This window comes from Cupressus sempervirens, chromosome 2 (assembly GCF_028749045.1).
Source record: "Cupressus sempervirens isolate cs-2001-9-10 chromosome 2, ASM2874904v1, whole genome shotgun sequence".
Lineage (NCBI taxonomy): Eukaryota > Viridiplantae > Streptophyta > Pinopsida > Cupressales > Cupressaceae > Cupressus > Cupressus sempervirens.
Window position 1 is genome coordinate 674,965,593 of NC_143119.1, and position 19,405 is coordinate 674,984,997.

At 37.7% G+C, this 19,405-nt stretch overlaps 1 protein-coding gene across 1 annotated transcript in view; it reads left to right on the top strand.

The window, feature by feature from the left end:
• LOC149575161 (NAD(P)-binding Rossmann-fold superfamily protein) overlaps nucleotides 1-19,405 on the top strand; it is a 112,627-nt gene that overhangs the window by 44,893 nt on the left and 48,329 nt on the right. The window contains exons 2-5 of the mRNA XM_089815018.1: nucleotides 3,787-3,883; nucleotides 3,981-4,069; nucleotides 4,568-4,623; nucleotides 17,327-17,473. Coding sequence (XP_089671144.1) covers nucleotides 3,787-3,883; nucleotides 3,981-4,069; nucleotides 4,568-4,623; nucleotides 17,327-17,473 — 389 coding nt within the window. The remainder of the gene's footprint in view (nucleotides 1-3,786; nucleotides 3,884-3,980; nucleotides 4,070-4,567; nucleotides 4,624-17,326; nucleotides 17,474-19,405) is intronic.

Consider the following 19,405-nt stretch of genomic DNA (forward strand, 5'->3'; position numbering starts at 1 on the left):
AAAGAAAACAAAATTAAGTCAAACTAAAGTTATGTCTTATAATAAATAAACATTGATAGTTTCATTTATGCAAAGTGTGCTTACTCCATGCAGCAACAAAAATGTGATGTATGGCCTTCTCGCTATTTATCATCATTAGAAGAGAACATTAGTTTACATATAGGCACCCCTAGCCACTTCAAGATCAAAGAAATCTCAAAATCATGGTTTGCAATTTTCAAATCAAGTCCAAAATGAATAACAAAATCTTAAGTACCTTTTCATATGAATAGGAATGTAATTGCATAAAGTATAATGCCGAAACTGAGATAGACATGCAACTTGAAAGAAATAACTAGTTACTAACAAGATTTAGATCACACTGCATTAAGAGCAGTAGAAACTGGTTTGTATTGTGCAAGTCTAGGCATTTGGACCTAATGTAATCCTCACTCATTCTCTATTGAGAATGGCCCTCCCTACTTGGGATAAGGTACATGTACACCATCTGGTCCTGCCACTTGAGCATCTTGGTGTTAGAGTGTTGGCTAGACAACTAACTAGGCTATAAATACCTTCCATCAACCTATCTGCCAAACTGCTAGCTCCTTGACCTCTAGTGATCACAGTAGCAAGCATGCCACTAAACCTACCTTAGCCAAGGATTTCCAATGGACACTATGTGCTCGATCACCCACCCACTCGATTTGACATACTATATTCCAATTATGTTATCTTTCATAGTTCTGATCATCTTTATGATTTTTGCAGGTTTATCCATCTGGACTACCACACTCATCTTAGCCTTTCTTGGCTATCCTAGATGATCTCTGGTGTGATTTTCCATCTTACATTATAAAACATTCAGTTATGCGAAGTAAATACTCAACCTGCCCCATTCAATACTACATTTTTAGCTTCCTTGAAACAGTGCTGAGCCCAAGTTCATTGTCAAACCCAGAGCTCTGATACCATATAAAACATCTCCTTTTTCCCAGCCTTGACTAATAGATATCATATCATTGAACACAATTACTATTTCATTTTCATGAGCATGAGAAGGCAGTTATAACAACTATATTACGTGTTCATATTGAAGAGATCAAACCGGCTTAACCGAATTGCCTTAACCAACAATTGAAAAAGCATTTAACCAACAAATAAAACATATATAGCTGCCATCATAACTAACCACTACTAAATGGAAAGAGAGATATTTTCTGCTAATAAAGATACATTACTTCTTAAATGAAGACAATTTTACAGCTACTTTACACATTCAGATGGAAGAGAACCATTGGCTATGATAGAGTAACTAAAAAGAAATAACCATTTTTAACCATCTATCATATCTTCAACTTGAGATTTCAATTTCATAAAAGTAAAATATCTGATACTAGAAGATATTTGAATGTAGATCATATCTTTGTCGTGTGCAAGACTTGGCATCTGGGGGAGAGGAGAAGCATTGTTAGGGGCTTAACCTCCCAACCGCACACAATCTCTACTGAGAAAGGCCCTCCCTACCCTGGGATTAGACTTGGGACGCCACTATCTAGCCACTGAGCATCATGGTGTTAGAGTATCAACCCACCGCTCCGCTAGACATCAAGACCCATACAATGGACTGCCATGAGCTGAGACGGATTTTAAACATCTTTTATTACTTGCTTATGTTATTGATTGTTGTTTTCTTTATCATGCAAGAATAAACCATATCCAATGATTTCCATTTCACATCTTTCATCTCAACCATGTTGGTCTTCCTTGATAAATCACTGGGGTGGATGTATAAGAATTTATAATTACAGCCATTGCATCTGCTTGACCTAGGCCATGGTATTGCTAAAGATAAATAATTCATGAAATTTATTTCTTGATTCTTAATGGTACGGTCTCTTATCTCAAAGAATATATTGCAGATATCTCTGTATAAGCTTGCACTTTGGACATTACTTTAGTTAAATATGATTCTAAAAAGAAATTGCTTACATGTAAAATGCCATGGTCTTGCTCAATCTGGAGCAATCTTACTATATTTTATAAGACAGTAGATCATATCTTGATCGAGCTCTAACAACATTAATATTACTTTCCAATCTAGGCTACAACTACGGCCTCACTATATCAAATTAAAAGCATAAAATTCAGCAGAGGTATTTTCATGACTTGATGGTAGGTCGCCTCTTGAAATGGTCGATTGGTTCCTGAGCAATGCTGGTGATCACGATCACTAGTTGCTATGTGTAGTGCAAGGATAGTAGAAATTGATTACAATCGCCTAGTACAGGAGCTCAACACTGAAATAATAAATATGAACAAAACAACACTTGAATAAGGCAGAAACACTATCTAATGCAAAGTGGAGATAGCGGATAGTATGCATCTGTTGAAGAATGTGTGGAACTCGCAGAGAAAAGAATGTGAAGCAAAAATAGAATGAAAATATTGCTAATCTTAGGTGATGGTATTTACTTTGCCAATGATAAAAGAATGTTGTTCCAAAAGAGCTATTGCACCATAAATCTTTGCCTTTTCAGTTGCATGCTCAATTATGAGCAAGAAATGTGAAGGTGGCGAGGAGTTACAATACAAAAGGCCATTGACACAAGTATGTGGTAACATTATTAATTTGGCCACCAAACAAATAAGGCCCAATGGAAGGATATAGAAATATGGCCACTCATGATATAATAATAAAACCTTTGCCAAGGTTGGAAATTAAATAATAATAGTGATAGCTTTATAAGACGTTGACATAAGGAATAAGATAATAAATTTATTCTTTATATTTTTTTATAATGATACCTCTATTATATTTACATATATTATGATTGTTCTTAGTTTGCTTCAAGCTCAAATAAATACTTTTATTATTTAAAAATATGCACATATTGACCTGGTTAGCTCGTGGTCGTCCAAAGTATACTCTTGGTTGCCTAGTTGTCACCCTTAGTGATGGTGGTTTAGGACTCATGCTTATTTGCTCAATGATAGGTGGTGCCCTCGTCCCCAATTCCTTCTTTGGCAATGCTTTCCCCCTTCATTGCATTCCTGCAAGTGAAATTTTTATCATGGTAACAACATATTGCTCATCGGTTTACGAAGTTGAATTACCATAGCATATAATCATATTAGCCATCCATTTCCAATTCATATATCATTATTACGATTGACCAATATTCCATTTTCTATGAAATCATAACGATTAACCAACACTTCATTTTCACATGAAACCATAACGAATAACTAATTTAAGCAATTACTCAACTTCGCATGAAGCCTCAACGGCTATATAGGAACATTTAAAATTGAGCCAAAAATTGGGATGTAACACACATTATGAAGTATTTCTTTGCTATTCTGTTATGAGGTTTCTTTTCCCTTTCATCAATTATAGTACTGGTTCAAAGAGAAGTGAACCATCTTCTTTTATTGGTCGTAAATTGTAGCAAACAGATTCCCACTCTCTTCAGTCTTGAGACATGCATTGTGGATCTTGGTTCCAACTAGTAATTCTAAATTGTATGCAACCCCAACCTATCAGTATGCTAACTTCTAAGATGCCTAATTTCAGGGCCTCAATCTATTGTTAATCTGTTTGTCAGATTCCAACTTGATAAATCTAGAGGCTGGGAGCAGTATATTGGATTTGCAGCTTTTTTTTTGTTCATAAATTTCATGTGTAAGATAATAATACTTAGAGAACTGCACTTGTGAGAGAAGGTTAGAGAAAACGTGTAACTATTCCGTTCATTAGTCAATGACTTGTTTTTAAGTTAATGCTCATATTTAGTGTGAGTGCAGGCAGAATGTACAATGTAGTTATTCTACTGAGAGTGGCAGTGAGCCTGGCTATTCATCTAACCTCATTGATGTTGTGGCTGATGTCAAGACAGAGAAGGTGGGTGATGATGTGTAAATTTTAATTCTTAGCTCGTGTATATTCTAACTGGTTTTTTTGAATGCTGATGGTATACATGAAAACCTTTGGGATGCAGATTTTAGTCCTGGGAGGCAGTGGTTTTGTTGGTTCAGCTATCTGCAAAGCAGCGGTTGCCAGGGGCATAGAAGTTGTCGGCCTCAGCAGGTATCTTCTACAGTTGTATGCTTAAGTTTTTTTAATTTTTATTTAACTTATTTTGAAGTGTTGAAATTTTTCCAATATATTAAATAGTGATGTCATGAAGCAGGGTGCATGAAAGTGCTGTCTTACATCGTTTGTTGTGTTAATTTCTATATATTGTTAGAAATGTCACATATACTACGTGAGTGGGTTTTTTGTTAAAGACATGTGTACTCCCTAGGGAAATTCATGAGTTCAAACCTGGATAGGAAAGTGTTGTATCTCTCCTTAAAAATTTTGTCAGGTACATGGAAAAAAAATCTGCTTCTGGGCTTCCGTAAGGTGGTTCTCATACACCAAAGTTCGTGTCTTGCTTAATAATGACCTAAAAACCTACCTTTACCTTAGCTTACATCTTTAAGAATTGACACTAAGAAGTGTAGCAAGGTGTGTAAATTATCTTTGCAGCATCATCTTAGAAGAGTTCTAACAAAAAACTTGAACCATTTGCTGTGAATCCAGGTCAGGGAAACCCTCGTATACAGATTCATGGATAGACCAAGTTACATGGGAAGCAGGCATGCTTTCTGCACCTCATCTCAGGCCTTTTATCTTACCAAATTCACAACATTTTTAGTTTCTGTCCAAATTTAATTGTGGTACTTTTTTCTTTACTGCTCTGTATGCTTCCTACTTCATATTGCAATTTGTGTTCAGGCCCAAGTTTGTTGGGTATGTAATTCCATGTTAGTCGAAGTAGTGGTCTCATATAAGTTGTGTTATTTTAGTAGGCAAATATCATAAAATAGATAGAAGGCAAGAATATCAAAAGAGTAGGAATATACAAACATACCAAAAATGGATTTAAAAAAAAGCAAATATGTACATAATTAATAACATTCTTTACAAGATGACGATCACAAGTTTGTATGAAGAAGAATTACTGTTGAATAATTATCTATCAAGAGTCTACCAGAACCTGGGAATTTTTGCAGAGAGGTAAGCACCTTGTCCCTGTGATTCACAATGGAGTTTTTGGTTGGGCAAATTTGTGAAGTCTTCTTTTGAAGATAAACTTGTAGTGATAGAGGTATTTAATACGTATTTGGAAAATAAGGTCATAATGATACATCTTCATATTTCATATCACTATTTCAGTTTGATATTTTATGATAATCTGTTGGATGAATAAGGAATTAGTTGCATGCAAATTGTTTGGTTAATTTCCTGGACATTTGGTAAAATCTAGAGCAAATATCCTAGGGGGATATTTCACAATAAAGCAAGACAAATTGTAATGTCCCTTTTTGGGGCCAGTCATGATTGATACATATTTAGTCAATCGTAATGTATACAAGTTCTAAGAATATGTCCATAATATTTATTCCAATCACCCAATCATATTATTATTTGGTTTATGGATAGATGGTATAGATGCTATCTAAGTTGCCTAGACACCAACTATGGACTCCCTCGAAGTTTACAGGTCCAAGTCCCTCCTTCCAAAGGTTTACGGATCATTGACCCCTACCATCTATTGGGATATGATCCATAAGCTTGGATTTATACAAGCCCCTCTTTGGTAACACTTAAGTCTTGCCTTTTTAGCCATATAGTAGTAGGATTGAAATGTGGATATATATTTCTGATTTTGCTATTAAAATTGTTATTACAATCTCAATATTTTAAATGATATTAATTGTACAATAGTTATACTTATTGATATATGATCACTATTCATATATATTAATATGTATGTAATGTAGATATAATAATAAATATATCTTAGAGTCGTATATGATTCTTTATTTTCTCCTTTTGAAGAAAGCCCATTATATTTATATTCTCATTTATAATTATAATCCATTAAAAAAGTCAACCCTTCATAATTACAATATTTTTGAAGAGTCACAACCTTTCCTAATTATAACCCTTTCAAAGAGTTACACCCTTTCATCATTGTCACTTTTGAAAAATTTACTTATCTTCTTCACATTCCTTTGCTCTTCTACTAATCCTACTTAAACTCCTCTCTTTTCCTCTTCCTCCCCTTTCAAATGAACTCTCATCCCTTTTTCATCTTAATTTGAAAGAGTTACATCTCTTTATTACATATCTCTCGACTTTTCATTTGATTTAGTTAATTTATATTGTTTCTTTTATGTTTATTATCATTTATTATTAAATCCTGTTTAGAAAGGTAATCCACTTTGTACAATATCCTCTCATTTATTTTATTTGTTTATTTATTCATTTTAATTTTATTGTTATTTAATTATATATATATATGTTTTGATCGGTAAACGGCCGAAGCTTGGATTAATTATTATTATTTGTTGGAATTATTAGTTGGAATTATTATTATATGTTAGGCAAGGGTAGATTCGAACCCAAGACCTCCCACATGAGAGGCTCACAAGTTACCGTTGTGTTGTAGGCTTTTGCCTATTTAATTATTTTAAATATTATTTATTGATAATAGATCATATATGCTTATTTTTTTTTTTTTTTTATAATGAGAGGATATTGTAGAAAGTGTGTTACCTTTCTAAATAGCATTTAATAATAAATGATAATAAACATAAAAGAAATAATATAAATTAACTAAATCTAATGAAAAGTCGAGAGATATGGCTTTCACCTCCCTCTTCACCTTTGAATGTCTGATCATGGTCAGCCTTCATAAGGCTTTAATCATATTAATACTGTATTTTCATATTTGATTCTATGTTGCTTTAGGATCTTTTCCCCAGCTGATGCATTTACCCTCTGGCTTTGCCACTTTTGTCTATTGTATTTGACTCTATATTTTATATCTAATATATAGGCTCTATGCCTTTTGTTTAAAAAAGAAGATTGGCTCATTTAGTATAATTATTGATTATATTTTATTTGCTGACAATTACCATACATATGCAAGAATATGTATTAACTGCATGTGTGTTTAATAAATTTGTTTGAAATTCAATCATGTATGGAAGGAAGGAGGTGTAAGGAAGAGGGGAGTTATGTGGTTCTCATCTAAGTAAGCCACTTCGAGGGGATGTCCACATTGCCTGCCTTGGGGCCAAGAGGGAAAAGATACACTCTTAGTGTAATCTCTCAATTTTCACGAGCATCATTTGGATTAGCCTATTGTTGTCCCTTGTAGGCTAAGTCAAATGGTTAGAGGGTACCTAGTTGGCCGAAAACGAGTCTCTTTCCCGTCTGAAGTACAAAAGCGTTCAGGATTGCTCTTTGTTTGGTTTAGTTTGGTACATTTACTATTTATAGTAAGTTATCTATCCAACATTGCTATCTTTGGCAGGGCATCTGGACTGGCCTCAGTTGCAGTGATGGCCTTTGCCACCTCTGTTTTGAATAGGTATTCAAAAATTTACTAATTTTAGTAAACTAAGGGTGATATAGATGGATCCTTACTATTTTTATTAAGGCACCGTGGTTAGCAGTGGGCAACCTCTTGGTGAAGATGGAATTTATTTGGGATGATAATGATGGAGTAATAATATTATAATTATTAAGTGCATATTATTAATGGAATTTACGAGTGACTATAATGAAGTTATAATATAAAGTCAGTTTAGTTATTAAAGCTCTCCAACTTGTTCGAGAAGCTACATCATAAGGAGGAATTAAAAGCAAAGCATGTTTCATCACACATTGCTTAAAATACAAGCATTCACTAATTAAAAAAGCTATATAAGCAAGGTTATCCTTTTGCTTGAGATATGTAATGATAGTTGGATATTGAAACTATTTCTCCATTGTTGCTGGATCAGTGACTGGATATTCTATGGACAAAAATGCTTGGAATTAGTGAAGGCTGGACAGAAACGACTCCTTCATTGAGAGGTGGATTTATTTATGAATTCAGCTTTGTTTCTAGCGTGAAGTTTTGTGTTGAGCTGAAAGGGTTTTTTCATGACAGCTTATCAGTTTATAATGTGCCCTAGCAAGGACGATAATTAGGAGACTTTTTCTAGGCATGAGCATGAACATATTGTATATGGAACACATTGAAACTTTAGACTGCTACAGCATTCTCCCCTTCATTTGAATTAAGATACTTGTTTAGGAGATTCGGGAGGCTTAGTGTCAGAGCTAAAAAGTGCTGCCAAATGTTATATCGGCAACAAGGGTTTGATAAACCGATGGAATTGTTGACTCTAGGATGACAGACAATTTAGGAGTGCCAAATCAAGCTATGGAGCTGAAGCTACAGGTGCACACGATTTGTAAATCTCTGTTATTCCGTAACAAGAGAAATCAGAACTGAAGAGATTATTTATGTCTGATGTGTGTAATTTTCTGGCAAATGCTTAGTGCCTAATTGCATATTTTGTAGTGGGCACCCTTGGATGTCCCAAAAAACTAAACCAAATTGCTGAAAGGAATTATGTCAAACAGTTTGCATTCAACTTCTTATTTCTCCGTTTAATGTTTTAAACCCCTTATAATTCCGGAAATCAAACATTTATTGTTTGTTGTGTTTCGTGCATGGAATTGGTATCATACAACATAAACAAGAAATGAACTACAATAATATGCAAAGTGGAAATGAACTGCTGCTAATAAAATGTTATTTTCAGAATTCATAAAACCAAATACATGGCAGATTTATCAACTCACTAATTACTTCAGCAATATTGTCATAATACTCCAGCCCATGCTTACGAACTTGCTGCTACAATACTTTGTCCTTCAATCAGTCCACTACCTTCGTAATACCATTCCCTCAAAGCGGCATAAGCGTCGGACAAGTAGTGAAGAAGATATGAGCAAAATACCAAATCGGCCTGTAGCCGGAAATGCAACTAAACTGCCTGATAATGAAGCCAAAAACAAAGAATTCCAAAGGCCAAACCCCAAGGGAATGACGTCTAGAATGTTACAAGAGAGGATAGACGTCCTCAAATGCCAAGAACTGAGCTGCAACTCACATACCAATTTCTTCTCATATTCAACCTGCCTAATGAAGCCACAGATGCTTCCTTTTATTCTATTCCCACGGGTCCGCTCAACTCATATGGGCAATGTGGGATAAAAGATGTGTAATATAAAACATATATTAAAATACCCCTTATGTCTCCCTTGGGTACACATCACCATAAAATAAATATTAAAGTAACACTTTAATATTTTACAATTAAATTAGACGTTACTTTAATAAAACTTTAGGCATTAAAATGTATTAGCAATCGAACTCCGAATAATGCGAGTGATAGCTCATCGGAAAGCTCTCACCGAGGAGTATCGAATCCAATCACCAAAATTGACCTGCACTGTGTCCTGCCGACTTACTAAAAATAGTAAGTATGCCTGAAACTGAGTAAATCAACTTCGTTTTGGCCCAAACTGGAAATGACTAGGCCAAAACACTCCAAGATCCCATTAAACCCTTCATTAGCCCTCGGGACCATGTAGAACAAGGCTAACGCACACACACTTGGTCAACTGCTAAAATGGGGACATTACAGTCCGCCCCCCTTGAAATTGCTTGTCCTCAAGCAATCTCAGTCCAGCCTGCTGAATAACCTGCTCACTCTCCCATGTAGAATCTTCCTTCGACAGGTCTTTCCATCTGACCAAATACTCCTTCACTATCCTGCTTCTAAGCTTCCTCTCTCTGGTATCCAGAATAGCCTCAGGTACTAACACAAGCTTCCCCTCCTCATCCAAAGGGGGTAAATCTGCAGAAGGCACTACACTCTGACCAATGGCTTTCTTAAGCCTAGACACATGAAACACATTGTGCACTCGATTGCCTTCTGGAAGCTCAAGCTCATAGGCGACTTTGCCCACTTTGCGAATCACCCTGTATGGACCATAAAATCTAGGTTTCAACTTTTCAGCTCCGCTCTTCTTGAGCGATGACTGTCTATATGGTTGTAGCCTCAAGTAAACCATATCCCCTACCTCGAAGCTACGCTCTATTCGGTGCTGATCAGCATACAATTTTTGTTGATTCTGGGCCTGTTGTATATTCTCTTTGAGCACTTTCAGGATGTCCTGACTATCTTGCAATAAGTTTTTGGCTTTGGGCACTCTACTGTCCCCCAAAACTAAATCCATGAAGCTAGGTGCTTCATAACCATAGAGTGCCATGAAAGGAGTCATCTTGATGGACATATGATAAGTGGTGTTATAACAATACTCTCCCATATGCAACCATCTGATCTAAGCCTTTTGTTGTGTAGTTACATAGTTCCTCAAATATCCTTCCGCCCATTTATTCACAATCTCTGTTTGCCCATCTGTTTGCGGATGATAACTAGTGCTAGGTGTAAGATCTGTACCACACAACCTAAACAACTCTTGCCAAAAAACACTCATAAACTTACTATCCCGGTCGCTGACAATGAATCTGGGCAACCCATGTAACCTGAATATCTCTTTAAAGAAAAGCTCTGCCACCTGTGCTGCTGTGTAAGTGGACGGAATAGCAATGAAGTGAGCAAACTTCGTCAAGCGGTCCACCACCACATAGATGCAATCCCTTCCCTGTACTCGTGGTAAACCAGTGATGAAGTCCATCGAAATACTTTCCCATTTCCTATCAGGAATGGGCAAGGGCTGTAATAAACCTGCAGGAAATGTGTGTTCTCCCTTATTCTGTTGACAAACCACACACTCCCTGACATACCTCTGAACATCATCCTTGAGCCCTTTCCATGAAAACCGCTCTCGGATCTGCCTGTAGGTCTTGAAGACCCCCGGATGTCCAGCTGTGGGTGCATCATGAAATGCCTTCAGTATCGCCTCTCTCAAATGTGATGATGGAATCAAATAAACCCTGTCCTGAACTCTGATCAATCCATCTATCACCTCATAGCGATCATCCTGTATGGTACCTGAAATCAATCCAGAAGCCCAAGCATCTCCGACATACTCTGCCATAATCCGATCTCTCCAATCTCCTGAAATCTCTGCCAGAGCACATAAGTGAGGTCTCCGAGATAAGGCATCAGCCACCACATTTTTCTTACCTTTGACAAACTCTATGTCAAAGTCATAAGCCTGCAATTTAGTCACCCATTTTTGTTGCCGGTCATTAAGATCACGCTGGCTCATGAAGTATTTAATACTGTTGTGATCAGTCTTGATCACAAAACGTCCACCTACCAAATATGATCGAAATTTGGCCAATGCATGCATTATGGCCAACATCTCCCGGTCATAGACAGAATAACTTTTCTCAACTCCTCGGAGCTTCCTACTCTCGAATGCAATGGGATGCTTCTCCTGCATCAATACTGCTCCAATCCCATCACCAGATGCATCACAATGAAGCTCAAAAGGCTTCGTGAAATCCGGTAGAGCTAGAACTGGACATGAAGACATTACCTGCTTGAAATGCTCAAAACACCTCTGTGCTGCCCCTGTCCACACGAAGGCTCCTTTCCTGGTAAGATCTGTCAAGGGTGTAGCAATCTGTGAGAATCCCTTAACAAACCTCCTATAAAAACCACATAAACCAAAGAATCCCTTAAGCTGTGTAAGGTTTGTGGGAGTAGGCCATTCTACAATAGCTCTAATCTTTTCGGGATCAACCCGAACGCCATCTGCACTAATGATATGCCCCAGGTAAAGGAGCTCAGTCATGCCAAACTCACATTTAGATTCCTTGGCATACAATGACTCTCTCTCCAGAATAGAGAACACCTCCTCTAGATGATGTAAGTGCTCCTCCCAGGTCTTACTGAAGACCAAGATGTCATCAAAGAAGATCAAGACAAATCTCCTCAGCTGCTTCCTGAATACCTGGTTCATACAACTTTGAAATGTAGCAGGTGCATTGGTTAGACCAAATGGCATAACCATGAACTCAAAGTGGCCATAGTGACATTGGAAGGCTGTTTTCTCAATGTCCTTTGCTCTCATCCTGATTTGATGATATCCGGATCGCAAATCAATTTTGGTGAAGAAGCATGCCCCATGCAACTCATCAATCAGCTCATCAATCCTAGGAATGGGATACCTGTTTTTAATTGTTTTCTTATTCAGTGCCCTGTAATCGATGCACATGCGCATCGTCCCATCCTTCTTTACCAATACTACTGCTGAAGCAAAAGGGCTCTTACTGGGCCTGATATGCCCCATCTCCAACAAATCCTTAATCGCCTTCTCTATCTCATCCTTGTGTTTCTTAGGATGACGATAGGGAGTAATCATAACTGGTTTGGCTCCCTCCTCGAGCTCAATAACATGTTCCATCCCTCTGTCAGGAGGAACCCCATGAGGAATATCGCTAAATACTTTAGCGTGTCTATCGAGTATCTTCTGGACATCTAGTGGATGACTCTTTTCTTGTGGCTCTGGTGAAGTTGGCATAATGTGGCACTCTGCCGCCCACTCTATGTCATCATGACGAAAAAATCTCTGCATTCTCCTCAAGGACACTATTCTGCAACCTCCATCTGAAAGCCCTCTAAGTACCACAGTTCTCCCCTCATGCTGGAATCTCATCTCCAATTTCGCTAGATTGAGTGTGAACTCAACTAGTGAAGCCATCCATGTCATGCCCAGGATGACATCATAATCTCCCATGTCCACAACATAGAACTCATCCTCCAACTCGTAGCCATCTCCAAACCTGATGCGAAGATTAGATATCTTCCGAGTGCATAATAACTTATCACCGTTAGCCACCATGACTCTAAACCCATCATGCTCCTCTGTCTGTAACCCTCTCCTGGCTACCAACTGTGCATCTATGAAGTTATGTGTAGCCCCAGTGTCAATAAGAGATATCACTTTCTGCCCCTGGATAGTACCCCTGACCTTAAATGTGATTGCCTTTTGGGCCCCTGTCAAGCGTGCCAACGATCTATCATCTTTAGGAATGTTGCTCTCCTCTATAGTGTTACCCTCATCTGAATCGGAGTGCTGATCCTCCCCTTCTGACTCTGACTCTTTTGCTGAAAAATACTCCATTTGATTTGCCTTAGCCTTGAGAGAACATTTATGAGATAAGTCCCAAGGCTCTCTACAATGGAAGCACAGCTTCTTCTTTCGAAGTTCATTCAAGGTTTCATTGTCTAGTCCTTTTGATCCTTCTTTGGGTTTGCTATACTCTTTCTGAAATGATTTTTTGTCTTTGTCCTTGCGGTAGGAAGAATCTGTTGAATGGTTTTTTCCTTTGTATACCGAAGGGGCTAAATCTCGTGCCTTTTTAGTTGCTTCAGCTAATGTGAGTGGATCATGTCCCTTCACCCAACCTCGTAATGGATCAGCAAGACCATCACAAAATAACACCACCAATCTCCTAGGAGAGATATCGGTAACAAGTACAGACAAGCGCTGAAACTCGGCAATGTAAGCATCCACAGAACCTGACTGTTTTAACTGTGCTAGCTCCTTGAAATGTAACTCGGGATCCTTAGTGTCAAATCTCCCAATCAATGTTTCAGTGAATTCCTCATAGGATGTAATCTGATTATGCCCCAAAGTCACCATGCCATGATGCCACCATTCATGTGCAATGCCATCCAAGTGCATAGCCGCATACTTGATAGCCTCCTCCTCAGGCATAGGATTTAGCTGCAAGTATGTATCTACCTTCTGCACCCAAGCTCGTGCAGTCATCTTCCCTGAAGCATCATAATAAGGTAAAGAAAGTTTTCCAACTTTCTTCCTCAGCTCAAAGTTTTGATTCCTCCCTCCTGCTTTAGGCATGTGTCTCATCCTCAAGTCCATATAATCTCTAAGAGAAATATCCGCCTGAAACTCTGGTCCACTAGCCTCCCAGTCCCTCCTGAACTGATCTTGTAACTCGGTAATCTGCGGTTCGTTTACTGGATGAACCGGATCTCTGGGTGGAAAAGTGGGTAGAAGAGGTCTCGAGCTCGCAGTCCGTGCTGGGCGTGCAACGTGTCTAAAGTTATCAGCCTCATTCCCATTATTGCCGTGTCCATTATTACCATTAATGTTATTCTCAGGACCATTGTTGTTGCCTTGGCCTTCATGGTTATTGTTTCCCCCGTTGTTATTGTTTCCCTCGTTGTTATTGTTTCTGTTGTTGGCATCACCTGGATTAATATTGACACCCATCTGTCTAGCCATGAGCTGCAACATCATGTCCATTCGCCTATTCTGCTCCTGCTGCATACGCTGCCCCTGCTCTAATGTATCCAGTAACTGTCGGAACAGTACCTCCTCCTGATCTGGACCAGCATTTCTGCCTCCGCCTAATCCTGTATTCCTGTCATCTCGATCACCCATATTATTGTCCTGATCACAGAATATCTCCTCTATGTCTGTATGGTTGAATTCAATGTCCCCCTGCACGGATGTACTAGACTGTTTGCTTTGCAAGTCTGAAATCCTATTTTGTCTTGCTTTGGTATCGCGAAAATTATAAGACCCCTGTCGCATGCTCAAACATAAATGCTTAGCCTGTGTTTTTTACTTACTTTTTCCCTCTATCTGGCTGTTCCAAATTCCCTATAAGACCTCCACAGGATGGCAGGACTTATAGCTCTGATACCACTGTAGTGGGCACCCTTGGATGTCCCAAAAAACTAAACCAAATTGCTGAAAGGAATTATGTCAAACAGTTTGCATTCAACTTCTTATTTCTCCGTTTAATGTTTTAAACCCCTTATAATTCCGGAAATCAAACATTTATTGTTTGTTGTGTTTCGTGCATGGAATTGGTATCATACAACATAAACAAGAAAGGAACTACAATAATATGCAAAGTGGAAATGAACTGCTGCTAATAAAATGTTATTTTCAGAATTCATAAAACCAAATACATGGCAGATTTATCAACTCACTAATTACTTCAGCAATATTGTCATAATACTCCAGCCCATGCTTACGAACTTGCTGCTACAATACTTTGTCCTTCAATCAGTCCACTACCTTCGTAATACCATTCCCTCAAAGCGGCATAAGCGTCGGACAAGTAGTGAAGAAGATATGAGCAAAATACCAAATCTGCCTGTAGCCGGAAATGCAACTAAACTGCCTGATAATGAAGCCAAAAACAAAGAATTCCAAAGGCCAAACCCTAAGGGAATGACGTCTAGAATGTTACAAGAGAGGATAGACGTCCTCAAATGCCAAGAACTGAGCTGCAACTCACATACCAATTTCTTCTCATATTCAACCTGCCTAATGAAGCCACAGATGCTTCCTTTTATTCTATTCCCACGGGTCCGCTCAACTCATATGGGCAATGTGGGATAAAAGATGTGTAATATAAAACATATATTAAAATACCCCTTATGTCTCCCTTGGGTACACATCACCATAAAATAAATATTAAAGTAACACTTTAATATTTTACAATTAAATTAGACGTTACTTTAATAAAACTTCAGGCATTAAAATGTATTAGCAATCGAACTCCGAATAATGCAAGTGATAGCTCATCGGAAAGCTCTCACCGAGGAGTATCGAATCCAATCACCAAAATTGACCTGCACTGTGTCCTGCCGACTTACTAAAAATAGTAAGTATGCCTGAAACTGAGTAAATCAACTTCGTTTTGGCCCAAACTGGAAATGACTAGGCCAAAACACTCCAAGATCCCATTAAACCCTTCGTTAGCCCTCGGGACCATGTAGAACAAGGCTAACGCACACACACTTGGTCAACTGCTAAAATGGGGACATTACATATTTCCTTAGTCCATTGTTGTTCTGGGCAGCACATTTACATTTAAAGATGGCTTACCTTTAGAATGATTGCAAAATACTTGTTTGTTATGGTACACTACAAATGCTCTCTGAGAATCTGTTGAGTGTCAGGCAACTGTTTGTTGTAATGTTTACTCAATGTTTGTGTGATTTCCCTTGAAAATCTATCTCAGAAATTGCAGCTATTTCATAGTGTGATGATCGGTGACATATGGAACAAAAATCACACAAGAATTGGTAGTTTGTTATGTGTTGTTGCTTGAGAGCATAGTTTGCAAACTCTCCAAGTACTCTCAGAGTTGCCAAGTACTCTCAAGTTTTTTAGCTGGGCGAGTACTCTCAAGTTTAACTCTCGCATATTTATAGATGTTAAAAAATGTAAGTAAACATCTTGATGCAGGGAAAACATTGGATTAGATGCATTTTTCACATCATTTTAGTACTATAAAACTATACATTTTCTCTATTGAAATGTCAATTACTAATTTAATACATTTTATAATTGTATTCTACAAAAAAAATATGTTTCTTTAAAAGATTTTAAATTTTAGTACTTTCTGAGTTGCTGAGTTCTCCCCGAGTTTTTGTTAAGAAAATGCCGAGTTCTTTCCGAGTTGAAAATTTTGGCTTTGTCGAGTACTCTCCAAGTCCGAGTTTGCAAACTATGCTTGAGAGCATGGAAAAATAAATCAGAACTTACACAGTAACTGTTTGACAAAATATCAATACTACTAGACTGATAATTTAATGACAGACCAGGAACGGGTTCTTACACTTACATAGGACACTCAAGAAGCCCCCATTACAATCTCCTCTTCGACTCTACAATGAGGCATAGATAGGGAAAGCAGATTCAGTTACCTTACCAAGTAGGCCACCATGAGTGAGTGTACATGTTGTCTGCTCACTGGAGCCCAAGGGGATAGGTGTTTGCTCTTGGGCTTAGTCTCGGATGGCTTTGGGCAGACCTATGGGTGTGTGTGCATATGTTTCTTTGGTTATGATAGCAGGATCTGAATCCCAGACTGTATGGGTTTAAGAAGGTATTATACTTGGTAAAGATGTAACCCTGGTCCCTAATCCTAACTTGTTTGGGTTGTGATTCTAGGGCAAATCTGGAAGGGGACATTACATTTTGCCAAGTTAGAGTCTGCCAACTATATTTATTTCCTATCTTATACATTTAAACTTTATATCTAATTTAAGACAAATTACACTATACATTTAAACTTTATATCCAATTTAAGACAAATTAAACTTTCATTCCTTTATAGAAAAGAAAGTGGAAGAGAAACTTATTGTTAGATCAACACATCATTTTCAATCTGTGTAATCTTGTTCATTTTCTTTCTCAGTTTAATACATGATGGAGTTTTATATTGCAATGCTGGCAGTCTCTTCCTATTTTCATAAATGACCCTGATTATGTCATTTCTCCAAATCTTTTGCTTTCATCATTATGTTACTGAAAAGTTTCATATCATTGGTTTGATTGTTTTTAGGCATGGTTGAAAAATCAGTATAAGCGAATTTCTTAGACAGTATAATATCTATTACCATCTGCAGAAATTCGTCTTTACCAGCATTTTGTGCAGTGTTTCAAGTATCTAATATTTATTCAAAAATAATTTTGCAGGTGATGTTTTCTATGCCAACTGGGAAGGTTTACTTCGTGGTGTTACTGCAGTTGTTTCTACCATCGGAGGCTTTGGTACAAATGAACAAATGGAGAAAATAAATGGAGAAGCTAATGTTGTGGCTGTAGATGCTGCCAGTAGATTTGGTTAGTAACTGTTGAATACTTATTTCTGAGTTCCTCATTCTTCCTAGGTTGTATGTCCACTGAATTACAAGTGATTTTTCTGTGTCATAAGAAAGCTCAAAAAATGGGCACAAAACAGAGATGGGGTAATTGCAGGTGGTTGTTTAAATTGAAACAAGGGATATGATGGTATCACCTGTTAGCACTCAAATTTGCAGTTGGTTTTGCTTTTATGTTTTTGTACGAGATTCGACTATTTTGGCATACTTAAGATAATTTTGGTATTTGCCCAACTGGATTAATGTCATTTGTCTTCAATACAAGAACAGTTACTGCAGTTTTATCCCTGTGCAGGAATGGAATGGTATGGATAATTGACAAGGCATTGGCTCTATATGTGGTGAAGCCTAAAAGTTCATCCCATTGGGGTAGCATCAAGGTACTGGCATGGAATCTAGGTGCTGGTATAAGCATCTTTGGTCTTTGAATCAAAACATGGGGATTCCTCTGTAGTTATAACTTATACTGATGAAGCTTTTAATATTGGAGAAACCTAACCCAATAAAATGCAGATGAACCAAGGTGGGAAGAACAATCGAAATGACATATTCCAATAAGATGTACAGGAGCAAGAAATGCAAAATATCCAGAAGACATATACCAACAATAGAATGAAAGTGAACATAGAGAAAACGTATGCCGATAGAGTCATCAGAGTAGCATAACACTGTCAGAGAAAGAAATTTGGAATCACATCGACACCTGATGAAGTCAAATCTGAATTGTTTACACCGATGGATATCCCAAATGAGAAAATAAGATCATTGGAGAATGTCTCCCTGTTAATAGTTATCAGAACAGCTAACAAAGTCGGCCAAACAATATAAACATTTCTCTTATACCCGACAGGCTTATAAGAATAACCTATGGTGGCATGTTACCATATATGTAATGGCGATGGAGATGTTGAGCACAGGAGTACAAGACCATCAGAGGAACACATGCCATTTTGACAAATTGAACATCGGAATAAGGTATATCAATACAAGATCATCAGAGTAAGATTACACAAGCAGGATAACAATTCGAAAACTACACCGACACCCGATGAGATTATCAACTTGACTTATACTGATGGCGCCAAAAGGAGTAACTTTATCAGGAGGCCCTATACTGAGGTGTGACCGTTGTCATATCAACTTGATTTTGAAAGGATGTTGCAATAAATACGTATCGGGTAGACATGCTGGTTTGTATGGATCATCAGCCAGTTTACATGACAATATTTGGTGTCACAATGAAAGTTTTGCTGAAATTACATTTACCAATCAATTAACTGACAAAGGATGTATCACAAACAAGACTAACGGCTCCTTTGCTCAAGATACCTGGAATAAATGATACAGGAAATACAACTGCCACGGTATGGTTAACTTGTATATAGTCTAGATTTACCAAGTCCTTGTGAAATCGTATTGCAAGAAAGAAATCCCTAGTAATCCCACTTGTACATTCTAAAGGCTGTAGACATCTCTCAAGGGCTTAAATACATTCAAGAGAGCTCAATATATAGCAAACTCAAGGTATATTTGTTTGGTGCAAAACAATAGGGGTACAATAGTGATCATGGGCTTACCAGCAAGAAATGACTTCTAGAATGAGAGTCCACAACCTGTGAGGCAACCTGACTTGATTGAGGAAGAAGAAGATCGGTTGGAACTTGGACATAACATCCAGTTTGTATTTGGCTGCCTGGGATCTGCGCAAAGATTTTGTGGGCTACAAAAGTGATGTTTTTGAGATTGAAGCATATAGTAGAATTGCAGGTTCGCGACCATGAGTATCGGGATGAGATATTGGAGCTTCTTGGGATGATACATATAAATAGAGTACCAATAGCTCCATGAAGTCAAAATTGTTTTCTTTCTTTGCCAAGGTCTTTTTCCTTTAGAA